Source organism: Silurus aristotelis, assembly GCF_946808225.1.
Source record: "Silurus aristotelis genome assembly, chromosome: 20".
NCBI classification, from domain to species: domain Eukaryota; kingdom Metazoa; phylum Chordata; class Actinopteri; order Siluriformes; family Siluridae; genus Silurus; species Silurus aristotelis.
Genome location: NC_139593.1, coordinates 11270529 through 11291271, shown reverse-complemented (window position 1 = coordinate 11291271; position 20743 = coordinate 11270529). Strand labels below are relative to the sequence as shown.

At 38.7% G+C, this 20743-nt stretch overlaps 2 protein-coding genes across 7 annotated transcripts; both read right to left on the bottom strand.

Moving 5' to 3' along the window:
* Nucleotides 1–607: 607 nt before the first annotated feature.
* On the bottom strand, nt 608–6457 carry stn1 (STN1 subunit of CST complex). Of its 6 annotated transcripts, XM_083523142.1 has the most exons (12): nt 6385–6457; nt 5393–5438; nt 5121–5281; nt 4915–5010; nt 4730–4807; nt 4473–4637; nt 3627–3753; nt 3328–3481; nt 3176–3229; nt 2293–2418; nt 1770–1842; nt 608–1563 (listed from the first exon to the last, which is right to left on the bottom strand). In XM_083523142.1, the coding sequence occupies exons 3-12, from the start codon at nt 5251–5253 to the stop codon at nt 1406–1408; spliced, it is 1164 nt and encodes a 387-aa protein (XP_083379268.1). In that variant the 5' UTR covers nt 5254–5281; nt 5393–5438; nt 6385–6457; the 3' UTR covers nt 608–1405. The 6 variants fall into 6 exon arrangements, with proteins under 6 accessions (XP_083379268.1, XP_083379269.1, XP_083379271.1 ...); XM_083523143.1 differs by lacking the exon at nt 5393–5438 and having other exon boundaries at nt 5121–5271; nt 6381–6455; XM_083523145.1 differs by lacking the exon at nt 3176–3229 and having other exon boundaries at nt 6385–6455.
* Nucleotides 6458–11005: 4548 nt separating this feature from the next.
* Nucleotides 11006–20324, bottom strand: lrrc58a (leucine rich repeat containing 58a). Its single transcript, XM_083523150.1, has 4 exons — nt 19713–20324; nt 18064–18192; nt 15848–16125; nt 11006–11459 (listed from the first exon to the last, which is right to left on the bottom strand). The coding sequence occupies exons 1-4, from the start codon at nt 20165–20167 to the stop codon at nt 11266–11268; spliced, it is 1056 nt and encodes a 351-aa protein (XP_083379276.1). The 5' UTR covers nt 20168–20324; the 3' UTR covers nt 11006–11265.
* Between the last annotated feature and the right edge of the window lie 419 nt (nt 20325–20743).

The window sequence follows — 20743 nt, the reverse complement described above, 5'->3', positions numbered from 1 at the left end:
GTCTCATTTTGATTTTGATTTGAGATGCGAGTCGCTTTCAAGTGATGTTCAACTAAAAGCCAGGGTTTTTATAGGAAATTTCTCATTTGGCAATGTTTAAGACGACAAAACACTGCTGTTTTACGATGTAGATGATAATCAAATCTTATACTTGGCGAGAATTTGAGCCGGATGAAAGATTTGGGTTTGATAATTGATTCCCAACGCTGGAATCGATGAATCGACTCTTTGGAATTGATTCGGGATTCTCAGTTTTTTTCTTGTAGGCCGGTGTGTGTGTGTGTGTGTGTGTGTGTGTGTGTGTGTGTGTCGGTCTGGCAGCTTGCAAATGAATTTTTGAAGGAGAGGAATAAGCAACCAGAAAGAAAGCAGAAGGAATTGGAAGCTAAAACAATAGCACATCTGCTGCTTGGTTCCTTGCCATAAATGTAGAGGGGCATTACTGCTCAGATCATGTTGTGGCACCAAGTGGAATCCATCCAGCCAGCGCTTTTTAATGAGCCTCTTCCTGCTCAGTTCAAGTAGGATAAACACCACCAACACACATCCAGCACATAATCTATTTAGCAGTTCTCAAACCAAAAAAAGTTGCTGTACACAAGCTGAATTGATAAAACAAAACAATTTATTAGATTAGACAGATGATCCGCTGCCAATAGGACGGCAGCCCAACTAAACTGCATGGATACAGATGTGCTCACGAACAGCTGGCTATTCATTTGGCCATGGCGCCCCCCCGTGGCCATGTTTCAGCGGAAAAATCTCCACTCATGCGGTGTACACATTCTTTCATAGTCGATAAAGTAGTTAGTGATTGGAAAAATGTTACACACGTTTCCTACCATATTTTAAGACTCATTCTTTAAAATGTAAAGAAAAACAGGTATTGCGATGTTGTCTTATGACGAATAATACCTCTGTATTATCTTTGTAAAAGCTCTTCTCAAACCTAAATAACTAAACTTTTAAATAACAATAATTATTGCAAAAACAAACTCTGGTGCATCATCTTAAATTTACAACTAAAAGATACAATTTAATACCAAATATCTTTTTTAATCACAAAAATATATCCTTTCTTTATTTTAATGCTAGGCAAGTCTGAAATATAGAGAACTCTGCTTCATTTAGTAGGTGTGTAGATTTTGTTCTATAGATTGAATTAAATGCGGTCTTAAATAAGCATAAATTGAACATGTTTACAATCCAATTTAGAAAAATCACAGCATGTACATTGACAGATTGCTCTCTGTAGCAAATCGGTCAACAGCATATCATCCACACATAGCAAGCACTTACACAGCCCAATAAAGACTGGACCAGACACTTTAAGACACTCTATAGACTTTTCTCTGATTGGATATAATTAAGATTTCTGGCGTGAACATTTCCCCGAACTCGGATATTATAAAATAGTGTAATGGGCATCTGATGTACTGATGATTTCACTGTTACACTCTAAGAACTTTAGCACCACATCCAGGGCCTCTTTGTTCAGGTTACGGCTATAACGCTGCCTCACACTGGACAGGATATGAAGCACATGGCAACCCTTCTCAGCATCTGAAATCAGACAGAACAAGCAAGAATTGGTGTTTACTTTACTTAACTTATTGTTATCTTATTTGGATTATTTCTAATTTAAGAAAAACATGAGTCAGGCATTGTGACATCATTTATAGTCATGCCGCTGCTGTACAAGCATTCAGAAGAAGGAGTTTCAGTTTTTCTGCATTTATGAGTTATTTTACAAGGACAAGACAACTTACATTTCTCTACTTTGCAATCCTCTCTCAAGATGTCACAAATCGCTGCAAGCAGATCTTTGTCATGTTCAGTTACCTGCAGGAGACACTCACAGGAATCACGCTCCAGTTTTTTTTATGCTATTACTCCAATAGATGATACATTCCAAAATAAATAGCTTTCTCTAATACATATTTCTATGTATACAGAAAGAGCTTTATTTTTTTTTATTTTGTTCACTTATGCCTATACAGACGGTTTTATATAAAATATGATATAGGAATCAGTAACAAATACACTGGGCTAAGTTAAAATTTTCTCATAAGTGCTACTGTAGTAAACTTGGTATTATACATAAAATCAAAAGTGCTTTATTACCTCGCAAACTAAAAGCACAGAAGTTTTGTAATAAAAATACAGCACTCGGAGGCTGCAGTAAATATTAACCAATGTGTGTGTGTGTGTGTGTGTGTGTGTGTGTGTGTGTGTGTGTGTGTGTGTGTGTGTGTGTGTGTGTTTGTCTGTGTTGAGGCTGAAAATGCCTACATTGTACACCTCATCCTGAGACAGTACTTTGCGGAATATCTCTCCCTCCACCTGCAAAATCTTCAGCGTCTCTTTGAGAAGGTTCCTGATCTGTGAAGGAACCGTCGACTGAAGAGAACCAGGCTCCTAAAAACACAACGAACAAAAATAATCACACTTGCGAATCAATAAAAAAAGAAGGGAATCTTTATAAATGATTAGAAATGTAGAAGAATGTTAAAATCTTGCATATATTCATACTGCTCTGATACCAATGTACACCTTTAATCTGTCACTATCAGTGTGCTACTGAACCTAACAAGAATTTGCAGTTCATTCACATCAATGTTTCTGTCACTGTTACTGAGAAACAGGTGAAAGAGCAAAGCATCGTAGTTTGCTAGATTATAGTGCATGTGTCTGTGTTCCCTGCATATTCTAGTGTTTAATTTGGGCATTCCAGAGTTTTTTTTTCACACATATTAAGCACAAACCTTATAGTGTTTCTCCACTAGGCCAATATTTGAACACACTGAATCGAGTAAACACTAACGATGGCCGGATAGTGTTTCAAATACAGAAATACATACAAAAAGAACGCACAAAATCTTCAACAAATCACAAGGATACATTTTCACAGAATTCAAGAATCAAGAATAAACAATTCTTAGAATAGTACAATACTCGAATATTAGGTTTTAGAGTATAATAGCAGAATTGTTCATCCTCAACCCTGGTTCACTTTATTCTTCCTCTCTCTATCTCTCCTGCAGTCAGACTTCTTTTGTGTCTAAATGTAAAATTGTGCCCCCCTTAATTATTATAATTTTTGTCAGTGATAAAAATCTATAAGCACTGTATCCTCACTGTGGCATTTTCGGACATTCTTCTCCACGTTTCTTACTTTTAGAATTACCCAAGAGGCAAAATCTTTCTTGTTATCATGCCCAGATGAATCCTATACCAACACATTAAAAAAAAAAAAAAGTCCCTTCGAGAGATACAGATTTTTTTTAAATAGACTATCATGTATGTATTTTTTGTCATGCATCATACCTGTTCCTCTGACATGTCTGTAGCAGGCTGTTGGATCAGAGGGTGTAAAAGGTACTCAACATCATAGGGTCGAAACCTGGTCACCTCCTTCTCTTTTAGGAACTCCTTCAAAATGTACACAGCCTGAGCCAGAATACACTGGAAACTTGAGGGGCTACAATTATAAAAAAACAAAAAACAAACAACAAACAAAATGAGTGAAAATATATAACCTCAAAGACATTTTAATCTCACATGAAACATGATTTTTTTGGTTTTTAAGGTGCCAATATATTTTACGATGGCTATAATCGACTCACTCAGTAGAGCTTGCACTAAGCTCAGTGGATGGGACATGGAATGGTTTGTCATAACAGTCTCTGTAGAGCTGGGGCATCTCCAACATCCGGGAGATCTGCATGCTCATCACAGGATCATTCACTTTATCTTACACGCATATATTTATACACACACACACACACACACACACACAGACATACATATACACACACACAAAAATAACATAACCTAGTTAAACACTCTATAAGAGTACACACAGCTCACTAAACAGCTCATATTTAAACATTAGAAAAACTTTTATTTTATAAACCTTTATTAATTCTTGGCTAACAACCAGAATTGTACCACATCTGACTGCTGTAGCCCCTTTACCTCAAAGATTCATTGTGCATTCCGAGACGCTTTTCTGCTCGACATGGTTGTAAAGACTGCTTATTTGATTCACGCTGGACTTCCTGTCAGAATCAAGGTGTTTCTGCAGTCAGAACTGTTGCTCACTGAATGAATTTTGCCTAATTTCTACACACATCCTTTCATGAGCTAACCCCAAGTGTCCCAAGTGCTACATTCTCAGAAGAATTGGTCATTATGTATATTAACTACAGCAAAGGGTTCGTTTCTGAAAACAAACCAAGGCTAAAGTTTATTCCAGATGTGTGGCATAGTACTCTATCTTAACCATCAATTCGAAGACTTTCTGAGTTTCCCCTAAGCACTGAACAGTTAATAAAGAGCATTTTAATTAATTGAGAGTGAATTTAGTTTGATGATCAGAAAACCAGGTAATGTCTGTATAGGCACTCTGGTGCAAGCCTACACTTAACATCAACACTTAAGGATCAAGTAAATCTCTGCAGGTTGCTCACAAAACAAGGAGGCCGTGATCTCTCTCTGCTCACGCGAGGTTTTAAGGGATCCGCGAACTCGTAGCAGATCTCCAATCTCCACCACTGTGCTGATTCTTTGTGCCTCCAGGAGCTTCCTCAGCTGCTCCTCTATGTTAAAACCATCTCCCGTAGGGTCCTTATCTCCTGAAATATGAATTACAGCTTCATTTCAGTATAAGAAAAAAGTAATATGTGGTCAACAGTGAATGAAATCTTGCCCGATATGAATGTCTTACCTGTTAATGAGTCTCTAAGATCTTGCAAATTCTCATCTTTCCAGCAGAGACAGTTGATGACTCCAGTACTGTCATCCACTTAATATACAGAGAAAACATCAACCAGCATAAAGCTAAGATATCCTCTGGACCACATTGTGTTATTAAGCTAATAATTACTGTATAAGATATACAATTCACTCAACCTCCATAACAATAAAAGTCATCTCTCTCCTTCCTGTACACCACAGTGCCCAGTACATCCACTTGGAACAGCGGGTGAGTTTTATAGAAGTAGATTCCTGTGGGTAGTGAAATGATGTGTGTCATGTCAAGACATGAACTTTTAACTACACGACTTTCTTGTAATATTGTTGTTCAGTATATGCTTCATCAAGGGTTTATGGAAAACCTGGAACTTGTGTAGACTCTCTCATCTGTAGGATGTCCTTAATGTAAAGCTGGGCATAGGCAGAAAACACAGGGTCCAATCCCCACAGCAGTGATGGAAGTTCATCCTCAGCATCACCCTGATTACCGTCCATTGTCACGGTCAATCAATCCTAAAAATTCCTTCAAGATGCAGAATATTAAAGTTTAGAAACAGAAGTGCACCATAATCAATAGTATCCTAAAACTCTTGAACCAGGAAGTTTCCTACAGTACAATTTAAAAACATCAGACATGGTTCTTGTCCTGGTTTAGGTTTCCTCTGTGGACTGAAGATCAACTATTTGATATGAAACAAGACAAGAGTTAAACAAGTCATACAAAGGCACCAACGAGGCTGTATTTCAAACGGCACCTATAATGGACGTGTAACGCTCAAGTTACACTGCAAAAGCCATTACATCATACCACATATAGTGCACCTATATAGTAAGTATAGAGTCATTTGTACGTCCGTCAACGCTAATGCTGTACTTCCTCATAACCTTGTGCTCCAGAACATCTGATCACATGCACATGATCAACTTGTGCTGTTACTATCATGAACAGCAGCTACGCTTATTCCTTTCCACTGCTTCTACTTCTCTCCCCATCTTGAGGCATCCTGAGTTGGCTAAAGCCCCAGTCATGTCCCACCTCATGAACATTGTGGACCTTTAAAGAAAAAGATGTCGACCCTGCAAACATCCCGAACCATCTAGAGATGTACCAGTGCCAATTGGATCCCACTTCATGTGTGGAGTTTCGACATTGGACCTCCTGGAGTGTTTAAAGGCTCTGGCATGGAGAAGCTGGTGTTGGATTTGTGATGATTGCAAATGTTGAGCTATTTTATGAGTTGCTCAGTAGCTCCTAGTTTTATAACCACAAATGACTGTAGAAGACTGTAGAAGACTGTAGAAAGAACATTACTCATCATCTGATGTCACCCAGATGAGGATGAGGTTTCCCTTTTGAGTCTGGTTCCTCTCAAGGTTTCTTCCTCATAACATCCAAGGGAGTTTTTCGTTGCCACAGTTGCCATGGCTACTCATCAGGGATAAATACACATCATTCACCTTAACTCTTAAATTCTGTAAAGCTACAGAAATACAGAAATACACTTGACTTGTCGCCCATTTCTTGCCCAACTCTTCTTTATTAGATATTTATTCAAAATATATATTATATACTTATTTGAAAATAAATGATTTAAAAATAATGACATAAATCGATAAATAACTCACTTTTTAAATCGGAAACCAGACACGGTGTTGTTTCTTATTCTTCGCAATTTCAACTACGGTCAGACACAGACCGAGTGCGCACACACACACATACTGCCCCCTACCGCAGTGAGTACACATAGCACCTAAATTACACGAGAATAACATTCTCGAGTTTCTTATGCTCTGCACACACCTAGTAGTGATGCTGAGATTCACAGATTCGCATCGCCATAAAAGTAAATCGATAAAAAAAAAAGTGTGCATCGGATACAAGTTGGCATTTGTATCGTGATGCATCGTTTTTAACATACAGTATCTCACAAAAGTGAAGTGCACCCCTCACATTTCAGCAACCATTTTAGTATATATTTTCAAAGGACAATATCAAGAAATAAAACTTGGATATATTTTAGTAAGTGTGCAGCTTGTATAGCAGTACAGTATAGCAGTCTGTTTTTTAAAGCCAGCTTCTCTACCTGATGCACAGCACGAGGAATCAACCTTTTTGATGGACCCTTGCAAGGCCTGTTTCAAGTGGAACCTGTCTTGGAAAACCTTTGTATGACCCTGACCACTGTACTGGAACCAAGTTCCAGGGTGTTACAGATCTTCTTATAGCCTCGGCCGTCCTTGTGGAGAGCAAAAAAGGTGCTCTCCACAGAGTCTTTGCCATGAGGTGCTATGTTGAACATTCAGTGTTCAGTATGAGAGATTTGTACTCAAAGCACCACATTTTAACTGCACTAATACAAGATACACAAAAGTGTATGGTCCTGTCAAGCAGACAAAAGCATGAACATGATGAATAGGACATGTGGCTTTGCATAGTTATAAGACGTACACTTTTGGAAATCCAAAACTTGTTGGCCAATATTGATATGTAGATTGATTTCTCCTCTCTAAACTTTTTCTCAAGCGTGTTCTCTCAGCACCAATGCTGCTTTGTGAATATGACGTGTCACAACACCACTGAGACCAAGATGTGTCCTGAGACTCACATAAATGATAGATTAACATGGCAGAGGTAGAACTGCAACTTTCCTAGAGACAGAACAGGGAAATAACATCTGTTTTTTTTATTAATCCTTCTTTCTTTTTTTTGCACTACATAGGCCTGTTTGTGAAAGGGCCAAGTCAGAGAGCACTTAAGTCCATTTATGCTTTGCTCTCTGTCTGAACCAAAGAAATGTACGCAAACTATCTGTACCATATTGAATTGCATAGCATCATATTTTTTTTCATTGTATCGTGTTACATTAAATTAAATTGAAATCGGATCACTGTGCACGTTATTGGGGTAAATACTATCGCATCGGTAGGTGCATCATGTGTATAAATATTTTGTTGGCTATGTAATAATTGCAATAAATGCAAATTCTATCGGCTTCATTTATGGAGATCTGATAAATGCAGCAAATGTAAATGTAAATGTAACTATACCAAAAAGTCTGTGGTTATCAACATGAAAGTGCTACCTTATTTAAAACATCTAATATAAACGGGTTAAGATATCTAATTACTCATAAGGTCAAGGATGTACTGTATGTTTTTCAAAATACTTTATATGCAAGTTTCTTATTTTCTTTTTTTATATTTCTGGCATTGTTCTGTATGGAAAAAAAACAGTTTGGAGGCAAGGAGGCACTAAACAACCAAACAAAAATCTTAAACCACTCTTTAACTCCAGTCATAACAAGAGAAATGTATGTGGATGTTGACAGACACGTGCATGTTCCTACTGTTTATATGCAACAAACTAGATCATGTTACCGTAATTTTAACATTGAAAAATCCATCCCTAGAATGAATTACAGCTTTACACACTTTTGGTGGATTATTTTGCCATGCCTCTTGTTAAACTTCCCAAAGTTGTTCTTCACTAGTGGGAGATTTCTTTCTGAGTTCATCCCAAAGCAGCTCAATAGGATTTTTGTGCAGTGACTGGGCAGGTCATTCCATGATAAATAACAGGTGATTGTCTTGTCGTATGGTAAAGTTGGGTCAATAAGCCGCAGTCCAGTCGGAATTGCATTATGTTAAAGTATGGAATAGTATCCATGTTAGTTAAGTATTCCTTATACTAAAATGTTGCTGACAATGTTGTCAGACTGTGATGTGAATATATTTGAAAATATATGACATTTCCATTCAGTGAATATTTTTTTATTTGAGCATGAAAGATTCTCCTCACTTTACACAGTACAGAAAACTTCAGTGTATTAGAAGGTGTAGGTGCTGCATCTTGATTTTAATGACACCACCACACACACACACACACACACACACACACACACACACACACACACACACATACACACATAACTGAGAGGAGGTCAACGAGTTGAGGATCTCTGTTTTTTTTATTACCAATGTGTTATCACATGATTTTATCAGACCATTATACCCAGGCTTAAGCCAGTCAGTAGACTAAGGTGAGTTCAGTTCTGATGTGTTATCAAAAGCATAAAAGCAAAAAACTCTCAGTTAAAAATTTTTGCATAAATTTCCGTCTTTTCTCAAATTTCTAAACTCGTCTATGTATCACAAGTTCTACAGTACAAAACAAGCCCACGATACTAAATGTAAAAAAGAAAAATTACCATAAAGCAATTTAAGGACTATAATTACCTGCAGGTTTTAAAGGCAACATTGTAAAAATAAAAATTAAAATAAATCTTCACAATGTTTACTGGGTATGTATTTTTGTAAATATCACCAGTGCTCCCTTTTTAAAGCATTTCACATTGAATACTTTACTCCATCAACAGAGATACTGAATGTAGACACTTTATCTGGTAAGTCAACAAAGCCTACGACCCTTGTACAGACTTTTGTTGTGAGCGAGTGTGTGAATGGAAAAAAAACCCCACCAGAGATGGAAAGTATTGAAGTACAAATGTATTTTTCTGGTATCAGTACTTTACTTTTACACTATTTATTTTATAACTTGTTACTTTCCCTCTACATTTTTTACACAGATGTCTGTACTTTCTACTTCTTACATTTTCCAAACAGGCTCGTTACTTTAGTTTTGATCTATTTGGTGATATGATCAATATTTTTTTCCTTTTCATTGCATGCTGCTTTAAAGCCCATCCACTTATTCTTGCCATTGCATGCTTTTTTCAATCTACCACTGGTATGCCATTTCCTGGTTCTCAAGCACCACAGACGTAGACTAGTTTACGAAGCTCACAACAAGCAAGGCAGAAGGCAACAAGAAGTACGGCTAATGTGGAGTCAGCGATGTAAACATGACTGAGAACAGAGACACTTCTGATCATCTGATCATCATCATCATCTTTTCTCTGCTTGTGTTCTATTTGGTGGATGTTCAGCCTGGATAAATTTATTAGATAACAAAACTTTACATTATTTTGTATTAATATATTAATATGATATTAAAACAGGTAGTGACACTAAAACAGGTAGTAGTAAAAGTTACTTCTTACTTAATGGAAGTACATTTCAGAGCCTAAACTACTCTACTTTAACTTCAAAAAGTGTGGTCAATACTTCAACTTTTTCCAGAGTTTGTTATAACATAAGTATCTAAACTTCTACTTGAGTAAAGAATGTGTGTCCGTTTGCCATTGCTGACCCACACAGACTAATGAGCCTCAATGAAAGAGAGATTCCGACCAGTCTTTGTCTTACGTACAAGCTCACCACACTGTTTGTGTACAAATTGGGAATTCCAGATGACTGTTATGTGAAACTTCACATCTGTTACACTGTTTAACGTTTAACTATGAAGTCACTCCATCACACATTCGCTGTTTTTTACACTTCTCCAGGCAAGCACTATCTGTCTTATTCCATCAAAGAAACCACTTTGTATTGATTACCGGCTGTGCTGCATTACTAATCCCACATCAAAGTCGACGATTTTCCAAAAACAGCACGTCCCAAAATGTTCCAAATTTTCCAATAATGGTATTTATTAATTAATTAAACAATAACACGTATTTAACTCATAATACCAGGTAACACACAGAACTCGTAACAAGACACCAATGCCTGACCTCACTAATGCTCTTGTGGGTAAATGATCACAAATCCGCACAGCCATTCTCCAGAAGAGCGAAGACTGTTATAGCAGCAAACATGGATAGACTCTGTGTTAATGCCCGTAGTTTTAAAATGGAAACTATTAGAAGTGATGAAAAGGTGTCCACATTCTTTTGCTAATGAAACATATGACTTGTGTTTATCACGTGACCCTTATCTGGAGTTCTTGGTTAGAAAAGTTCAAATGTGTCTTTTCAATAGAAAGTGGAAAGCACTTGTTTAATTGAATGCTGAAATCAAATAAACAATCTGACTATGTTAATCATACACAAGCCAAAAACTAAAATACAAACCAAAAAGCAATATACACAATAAGGGGTCAAATCAAGCCGACTTGAACGGTTCACATCATCTAATTGGGCCACTTCAAGCCCAAAATAGACCTCCATGGACATGCTCTCTGTTTTACTCAATCAACATTGAACCAGGATTTATATTCTTTAAGAAGATGAAGAAACCAACCCCAGCCACTTTCAGTGCCGGTCCCAAGCCCAGATAAATTGGGAAGGGTTGCGTTAGGAATCCGCTGTGGCGACCCCTAACGGGAGAAGCCGAAAGAAAGTTTAAGAAGATGAAGAAAGGTGCTTCATACTTGTCACATATACTTTACAGCACAGTGAAATTCTTTCTATGCATATCCCAGCAGGCAGGGTTTAGCCACCTTACAGTGCCCCTGGAGCACCGAAGGTTAAGGGCCTTGCTCAAGGGCCCCAAGGGTGGCAGTTTTGGCGTTATCGGGCCTTAAGCTCCAGACCTTCTGGTCAGTAATCCAGAGCCTTAACCACTGAGCTACCACCACCCCTTTAAGGCCTGTATATGAGGATCATGCTATCCCAGCAGCACCTTCTGTAGTCTGTCTGCTGGCACACTACTCTCGTCCTCTGACTCAGCGTCGCTCTGTGGGTTGGAGCTGCAAGGAGAGCTGCATTCAGGGGAGCAGAGGTACTGCATGAGGGGCAGGCGGAACTTTCCACAGAAGTCGACAAACTTGATATGACGCACTCGAGAGTCAAAGTATACACCTGAGAAAGGAGAAAAAGCACAAAGGAATAGACTGAGAAGTCTTAATCTTAATTAGAATCAAAATCAGAAAAAAAGGTTTAATCCCAGGTACAGCAAAGGGTTAAGCAAAGAGCACTTTACAGTACTAGGAGTCTGTCTGGGTGTCAGGTGCAAACATATACACAGGTACGAAATGTGTACACAGTATGTGTGTACACTGTATACAGAAAGTGGCTTTGCATGAGAAGTAGTTCAATTTAGAATGTAAAAGTGAAAGTGACTGTGCAACCATATACAGACATGAAGTATGTACACAATCTAGAATGAAAAAAATATTGGATACAGAAGCGTGTTTGCATGAAAAGCAGTGCAATTTAAAATATATGAACGTGAAAGTGACTGTCCATAAGTTTTTGGAGGGGGGCATCTGGGGTAAGTGTGGCACTGTTCAGCAGGCTGACTGCAGTGGGAAACAAACTGTTCTTGTGGTCCTGATACCGATGGACTGGAACCGCTTCCCAGAGGGAAGGGATTGAAAGAGTTTGTTTCCGGGATGAGAGGGGTCGGCTGAGATCTTGGCGGGAAGGGAGACTGCAGACGATTACCTTCCCAGCTCAGTGGATTACACGCTGCAGCTTGGCCTTGTACCTGGCTGTAGCTGCAGAAAACCAGACCGTGATGGAGGATGTGACAATAGATTTGATGATGGCAGTGTAAAAGTTTACCAACATCTTCGCAGGGAGGAGAAACTTCTTCAGCTGCTGCAGGAAATACATCCTCTGCTGAGCATTCCTCATGAGGGAGCTGATGTTCTGCTTCCACTTGAGCTGGTGGTGCCCAGGAAGTGAAAGGACTCGACAGGAATTGAAAGGACAGGAGAGTCACCGAGGATGACAGGGGGGAGGGGGGCTGGGTCCTTCCTGAAAACCACTATCATTTTCATTGTCTTGAGAGAGTCAAGAGAGCTCCAGGTTGTTCATGCTGCACCATGACACCAGACGGTCCATCTCATTCTTGTAGGCGGACTCGTCCTCTTTAGAGATGAGGCCGATGAAGGTGGTATTACGAGCAAACTTCAGGAGTTTGACAGACTAGTGACCAGATGAGCAGCCGTTGGTGTACAGGGAGAATAGCAGAGGAGAAAAAACACAGCCTTGGGGGATCCAGTGCTGATGTTCCGGGAGTCAGAGACATGCCTTCCCAGCCTCACAAACTGCCATCTGTCTGTCAGGAAGTCCATGATCCAAATGCACATGGAGTCAGGCACATTCAGCTGGGAGAGCTTATCTCTGAGCAGAGCTGGGACGATCGTGTTGAAGGCAGATGTTTATAATGTTTATAATGATAATGTTTATAATGATTTATGTCCATCTGCTGTGTCAACTCTAGCATGGCTAGCACTAAATTAAAGGTATTCTTAAAACCAGAATAATATTACAGTTCAGGTTTAAAACTTTTCCCTTTAAGTATTCACTGTACTAAAAAGGAAGATTTTGGTATTTATTCCACAATAACAACTAGCTAGTCATGACTAAATACCTGCAAATCAGCCATTTACATTTAATATGGTGAATTACAATTGGCCGGTAATGTACTGGACACTACATGAAATGTCTACATACATAACCCTGAGGATTTGTTCTTGCACTGGCTGTTTTCTGTACATGCTCTAACGCACATTTGAAAATACAGTATATTGGGCATCTGGGTTATTCTCATACCAGGTAAATTGTGACACATAGAGTATTATATAAAATTGTTATTAATAAAGTAATAAAAAAAAAATAAACATTTTAAACCTATAAGAGTATTCCCTGTATAACCTTTTCTGCATTTTACAACAACAACTCTGTTATACAACAAAGCAATTTCCCCTTTAAAACAGTCAGGAACATTGGTCGGTTTCTATCCACACTGGCATTTAATGTAAATAACTCTTCGCAGGTCTGCCTTTGAAAGATCTCTTCAATTGATCCAAAATGCAGCCAAAACTTCTTTTCAACTTTTCTAGGTTCACACTTTGCTACGCTCCTTTCACTGGCTTCCTGTAGCTGTCCACATCTATATGTTGATGCTCACAAGCCAAAAATAGACCAGTACCCCACTTATCTCACCCTGCACTGCACGACGCTGCCTCTAATCCATAACTACTGTCTAACTGGTCCCACCATCTCTCAGGGTACAAAGAAGACTTTTCTCTGTTCTGGCACATACAGTGAGGAAAATAAGTATTTGAACACCCTGCTATTTTGCAAGTTCTTCAACTTAGAAATCATGGCGGGGTCTGAAATTGTCATCGTAGGTGCATGTCCACTGTGAGAGACATAATCTAAAAAAAAAATCCAGAAATCACAATGTATGATTTTTAAACTATTTATTTGTATGATACAGCTGCAAATAAGTATTTGAACACCTGAGAAAGTCAATGTTAATATTTGGTACAGTAGCCTTTGTTTGCAATTACAGAGGTCAAACGTTTCCTGTAGTTTTTCACCAGGTTTGCACACACTGCAGGAGGGATTTTGGCCCACTCCTCCACACAGATCTTCTCTAGATCAGTCAGGTTTCTGGCCTGTCGCTGCGAAACTCGGAGTTTGAGCTCCCTCCAAAGATTCTCTATTGGGTTTAGGTCTGGAGACTGGCTAGGCCACGGCAGAACCTTGATATGCTTCTTACAGAGCCACTCCTTGGTTATCCTGGCTGTGTGCTTCGGGTCATTGTCATGTTGGAAGACCCAGCCTCGACCCATCTTCAATGCTCTAACTGAGGGAAGGAGGTTGTTCCCCAAAATCTTGCAATACGTGGCCCCGGTCATCCTTTCCTTAATACAGTGCAGTCGCCCTGTCCCATGTGCAGAAAAACACCCCCAAAGCATGATGCTACCACCCCCATGCCTGACAGTAGGGATGGTGTTCTTGGGATGGTACTAATCATTCTTCTTCCTCCAAACACGTTTAGTGGAATCATGACCCAAAAGTTCTATTTTGGTCTCATCTGACCACATGACTTTCTCCCATGACTCCTCTGGATCATCCAAATGGTCATTGGCAAACTTAAGACGTGCCTGGACATGTGCTGGTTTAAGCAGGGGAACCTTCCGTGCCATGCATGATTTCAAACCATGACGTCTTAGTACATTACCAACAGTAACCTTGGAAACGGTGGTCCCAGCTCTTTTCAGGTCATTGACCAGCTCCTCCCGTGTAGTTCTGGGCTGATTTCTCACCTTTCTTAGGATCATTGAGACCCCACGGGGTGAGATCTTGCATGGAGCCCCAGTCCAAAGGAGATTGACAGTCATGTTTAGCTTCTTCCATTTTCTAATGATTGCTCCAACAGTGGACCTTTTTTCACCAAGCTGCTTGGCAATTTCCCCCTTAGCCCTTTCCAGCCTTGTGGAGGTGTACAATTTTGTCTCTAGTGTCTTTGGACAGCTCTTTTGTCTTGGCCATGTTAGTAGTTGGATTCTTACTGATTGTATGGGGTGGACAGGTGTCTTTATGCAGCTAACGACCTCAAACAGGTGCATCTAATTTAGGATAATAAATGTAGTGGAGGTGGACATTTTAAAGGCAGACTAACAGGTCTTTGAGGGTTAGAATTCTAGCTGATAGACAGGTGTTCAAATACTTATTTGCAGCTGTATCATACAAATAAATAGTTTAAAAATCATACATTGTGATTTCTGGATTTTTTTTTTTTAGATTATGTCTCTCACAGTGGACATGCACCTACGATGACAATTTCAGACCCCTCCATGATTTCTGAGTGGGAGAACTTGCAAAATAGCAGGGTGTTCAAATACTTATTTTCCTCACTGTAGGTGGTATACTAACTTTCACTTGATGTCCGAACAGCTGCGTCTCTAATAGGCTTCAGACGACGTCTAAAGATGTACCTCTTTCAGTGGTTCTTAAATCAACACTAAAAACTCTCTTTCTAACTTTATTTTTTCCCAAAAGAGTTTTATACTGATAGTATTCTTAGTCTGCATCCTAAAGAATCAGCATCATAGTGTATTTATTCATGGAGACTTCAAAGCACATTTATAAGTCACTGTGGATGAGGCCATCTGCTAAATGCCATAAATGTAAAAAAGAAAGAAACTTTAAGATTTCTGGCACAGGGAAAAAAACAGAGAATCCCTAGGATAGTGGATTAAAATGGTTTTAAAGGTTGTTGCAGATCCGAAAACACCCTGTTCAATTTAGAATAATCAGCAGTAAAATTGTTTAGTCTACACTCAGCTTACATTATTATTTTGTCCCCTTTGGTGTTTTTGTTACATTTTTCAGGTTGAGGCTCATATCCTTGAATATACCAGCTGCCTCTTCAGATGTTCAGTGCTGCATTAAGCGACCACATAGTCATCAGCCCTTGACTCTATCCTCCTTTCCTCTGTCCTTACCTGCACATTTGGGGTTTGGACACTTGCTGGCCGAGTCCAGGTAGCAGCACAGGTTAATTGGGAGATCATTCACAAGGTACGGAAGGTTCCGAGATTTGATGGTCCTTCCCGCCAGTTCAAGTAAGGACGGTGGGTTATTGGTCATGTCCTTGACAAAGCGCACAACAAGAGGGTTACCGCGGAGACTGAGCTCCTGTAAGTGCACAAGGCTGAGGATCTCACGTGGTAGAAATGTCAGGAGGTTATTATGGAGACTGAGAGACAGCAAAGAGTGTAGCCTGGAGGACAGACAGAAATTAAACAACATGAACAGGTAACACATGAAAATTAAAGAATTGTGTATACATACATTCGAATTATTTATAATAATAAGTCTTGGACGCTGTGTTGAATTCTAGAATTTCTGGTGAAAACTGATCAAAATTATTATATTGTATACCACTTCCTCAGACAACTATATTGAACAGAATTTTTCACTTATTGCATTATTATATATACACTATATACACAAAGGTTTGTGGACAAATGACCATAAGATTCATATGTGCTTTGGAACATCCCATTCCACAATTTCTCTCCATTTGCTGTTATAATAACCTCCACTCTTCTGGGAAGATGCTTCACTATATTTACTCCAGATTTGTGCTCATTCAGCGACAAAGGCATAACTAAAGTCAGTCTAATTTCCGCTAAAGCTGTTCAATAGAATTGAGGTCAGAACTCTACATCACGCCACTCAACATCTTTACCTTCAACCTATATTTTCATGTTGCTGGCTTTGTGCACAGGGGCATCACCATGCTGGACAGTGCAGGTTTGGGTCTTCGAGTACATGTGAAAGGAAAATTTAATACTACTACATCTAATAACATCATATACAATTGTGTGTCTCCAACTTTGTGGTAACAGTTTGGAGAAGAATCACATATGGTTTGAAAAGTCATGTGTCCCAAAACTTTTGTCCATATAATGTACTGTATGTAAGTGAATAAACGTTTGTCTCCACTACTGAAGATTGGTTTAGGTATTGAAACATATAAATTGTGCCATGATAATTAAAACCCCTAAACAGAGGTAACACAGAAGAAATGTATAAAATGACTAAATTATTCATTATAAAATGAAGCGGTTTTTCGTTTACAGACGCCACCCAAAAAATTACTGTGGAGATTACTGTATAAACAAAGGTGGAAAGTAACAAAGTACGAATACTTCGTTACTGTTACTTAACCATAACGGTTAATCGTTACTGTCATGTTACTGATATTTAAGTAGATTTTTCTGGTATCAGCACTTTACTTTACTATTTATTTTTCAGACAACTTTTTACTTTCACCCATGAAATTTTTTACACAAATATCTGTACTTCCTACTTCTTACATTTTTAAATGAGGTTCATTAATTTAGTTTTAATTTTTTTGGTGAAATGTCAATATTTGCAAAGATGTGATTGGCTTCTCACTGCCATTTTCAGAGACAGAGGGAGTCAGCGATGTAAACATGACTAAGAACAGAGGCATTCCTGATGATTCACCTGATGATTCTTTTCTCTGCTTGTGTTTTACTGTATATGGTGGTTGTTCAGCCTGGATGCATTCATCAGGTAAAAACATTTTAAATTCATTTGGTATTAATTTATTAATTAGCGCTGTCAAAATTCACACTTTAATAACGTGTAACACATAATGCATTTTAACGCTTCTAATTTTATTCACACTTGATTAATATAGCACTCACTCCTGTTTGATCATTTTTATAAAAAATATAAATAAATATAATTTCGACTCTTTTCAACAAGAAGCATTTTAAACAAATCAATAATGTAATGTTCTAATAAAAATGTAATACAAAAATGTTATGCAGTTTTGTAAAAAAAATACAAATAAATAAGTTTTATCTATAAAAAGATTGTTCAAAGGAACCAGAGTTGTAGTTTTGGATTGGTTCCCACTTTCTTCAAATCTAATTGGTGTGTGAGGTTAATAAAAAGTATTTAAAAAATTCTAATATAAAATACTATTAATTAAATGATAAATAATTCAATAAAATACTAATTATTAAGAGTAACCTTGTAAAACAAAAATATTAATATTTTTTTCATGCTGGCTTGATAAAACGTTTGCAGTTTTCCATCGCATTCGAGTGAATAAATAAGCTGCATGTACAGACAGAATACAGTAGATGAAAAAGAATATACACTAAATATCAGCTGTTACCTGTATAGCTGAGGTGGTACACTCTGGATGCAGTTGTCGCACAGCACCAGGTACCTGAGGTACCGCAGCTTAGCCAGCTCAGGGGGAATGAATGAGATCTGATTCCCTCCCAGATACAACATCTGCAGCCTTCAACAAAGCAAAGAAAAGCAAGAGAACAGTCATCAAACATATAATTAGCCAGAAAATATTAAACACATTACATACTAAATGTGCTTTGTCACATTTACTACAGAACCAAGCACAACTTAAAAGCAAAAACTTTACACTTTAGATTATTATACAGTTTAATTACATTAATTTAATTATTATACATGTTTAATTTTAGATGAGGTTAGGTTGATAGACTGAAAGGATGAATGATTTTGAAGGGGTAAGGATTTTTTATTTTTTTTTACAATTCAAGAACGTCACAGCTTAAGAACATATACATTTAGGGCATTTGGCAGATGTCCTTATCGAGAGCAACTTACTAAATAGTTGTGGGTTAAGGGGCCATGCTCAAGGTCGAGGAAAAGGCAGCTTACTGGTGCTCTGTGATAGAATTTGAACTCACAACCTTCCGATCAGAAGGCCAACACCCTAAATACTAAGTGACCTCTTCCAGGAACTCAAACATGAAACAGGTCATACTGCATACATTCTCCTCTGTCGATCACAGGGACATGTGCCAATCACAGGCTGGGTGTCTGTGAGCTCATGTATGCAGAAGTTGAATTTCATGTTCTTCAGATTGTGTTACATAACCAACATTTCATAAAGATTGGCTTTTAAAATCTGAGGGGAGTCAGGGGAGGTAAAGGCAACTCTACCAATTGGTAGCTGTTGTGTAAAAAGGGGAGAGCGGGTTGGTGTGTGGGAACTGGCAGATGACCAGCGTGAGGAGAAAATGGGAGGGTGAAGGCTAAAGAGCACCTAAAAACAAACAGGATCAATTTCAACAAAGTGTGTTGAAATACTGTAGTTTACAAATAACTTATTAACTTACTCTCCAGTGTTTCCTCTGCCCTTTCAGAGTGTTTGTTTAGTGATCTAGCACATATCCTGTAATGCTGAATTTGAAAACCCAGCACTGTCATGCATAACTGATAAACTGCTATGCATTACAATAGAAAAAAAAAATTTTAAGTGCGTATTTCTGGTTTGATCGTTTTCCAATACCAACAGACACTGAAGTGATTTATTCTGCTTTACTACAAAAACACTGACCAATCTAAAAGGAGAGGGTGTCCTTTTTTTTGGTTACAAGCAAGCTGTGAAATGTCTGCAAGGCACTTGCTCTTTTCTGCTTGTTACAGAGACACAAAGTGTCTTTATCTTCAGTGTCTGCTATATACTGGTCAGGATCATGGTCAGTCTGAGGGAACCCAGGGCATGAGGTGGGGAACATACTCCATCGCAGGACCATGCACACACAATATATATAGATCAGCCAAATAATAATTATGGGAGGAAATCCATGTTAACAGATGAAGAGACAAACTGTACAGTAGCTGTGAGCTGAGCTCAGGATCTAATTAGTAACCCTGAAGATGTGCAGTATAGTGTTATTGTCAGACACACACAGCCATGCCACCTCACTTCTGCACAGCAGATAACTTCGGTTGTCTTCTGACCGAGGACATTAGTGGGATAGAAAAATGACCTGCCTGGTGAGGTTTCCTATTTCTGCTGGGATGCTTTTTAATCTGTTTCCTCCCATGGACAGAGATTGGAGTCGACTCAGTTCCAGGAACTGGTTGGGTATTTCTTTAAATCTGTTCCCACTGAAGTTTAGGGTCTCGATGGGCATCGACCCGAATTGTTTGGGAAACGAAGCTTCGTCCAGCTGATTGTTTTTGGCGACCAGCGACTTTAGTTTTGTGAGCTGCAGAATGTTCTCGGGGAAAACCGTGAGCGCGTTGTTACTCATGTCCAGGTATTCCAGGTTGGAAAACCAGCTAACAGAAGTGGGAAAAAACGCCAGGCTGTTGTATGCAAGGTAAAGCTGGTTTATCTGCTTGCGTTGCGGCTCAGTCATGTGCGCCAGGTTCAAGTCGGCCAGTTGCAGACGCGACATGTCCAAAACCGGGGTTTCCTCCATGACGCTGAGAAAAGACTCCATGGTTCAGCATGCAAAAAACCCCAAACAATATAACAAAAAGAGAGCTGTTACACCAGCTACATTGTAATGTTACAGTCTGGGTCGATACACGAGCTTATTCTCATGAAAGTCCTCAGAAACCTATCCAGATGTGCACCTCATACAGCGATTGCAAAAGAGTCGCGTACAGCGCGCGCTCGGGCTCTTTATATGCAGCGCGTGACGTTGGTCATGATCTTTGGTCAGCGCGAGCCAAGTCAATTACTGATGAATATTAGGAGAAACAAACACACACATAATAACGTGAGAAGAATATGAACAATGGAGTTTATCACCACCCCTCCCCCAGATGAGCTCAACACATAAATAACACGTGGTGACATGGAAAATAAAAATCACCTGGCATCACAAACCACAAAATCACACCATGCATAATGGCATTTGTAAAATGTAATCACGTGGAACAAACAAATTACATGCAATTCATGTGCACAATTAGTGTATTGTTGAGAAAATCATCTGGAAAAAGCTGCTCACACACCCTACATATAATAAAAGGCATTTCATGTGAGAAATGCCTATGCATTAAATACCTCA

Coding starts and splice junctions, on each gene's coding strand:
- stn1 (XM_083523142.1), bottom strand. CDS start 5,253: ATGGACGGTAATCAGGGTGATGCTGAGGATGAACTTCCATCACTGCTG. Junction 5,011..5,120: donor AGAGTCTACACAAGTTCCAG/GTTTTCCATAAA, acceptor CACTACCCACAG/GAATCTACTTCTATAAAACT. Junction 2,419..3,175: donor CCTCTTGGGTAATTCTAAAA/GTAAGAAACGTG, acceptor TTGTGTTTTTAG/GAGCCTGGTTCTCTTCAGTC.
- lrrc58a (XM_083523150.1), bottom strand. CDS start 20,167: ATGGAGTCTTTTCTCAGCGTCATGGAGGAAACCCCGGTTTTGGACATG. Junction 18,193..19,712: donor GAAATAGGAAACCTCACCAG/GCAGGTCATTTT, acceptor GCTTTGTTGAAG/GCTGCAGATGTTGTATCTGG. Junction 16,126..18,063: donor GTACCACCTCAGCTATACAG/GTAACAGCTGAT, acceptor TCTGTCCTCCAG/GCTACACTCTTTGCTGTCTC.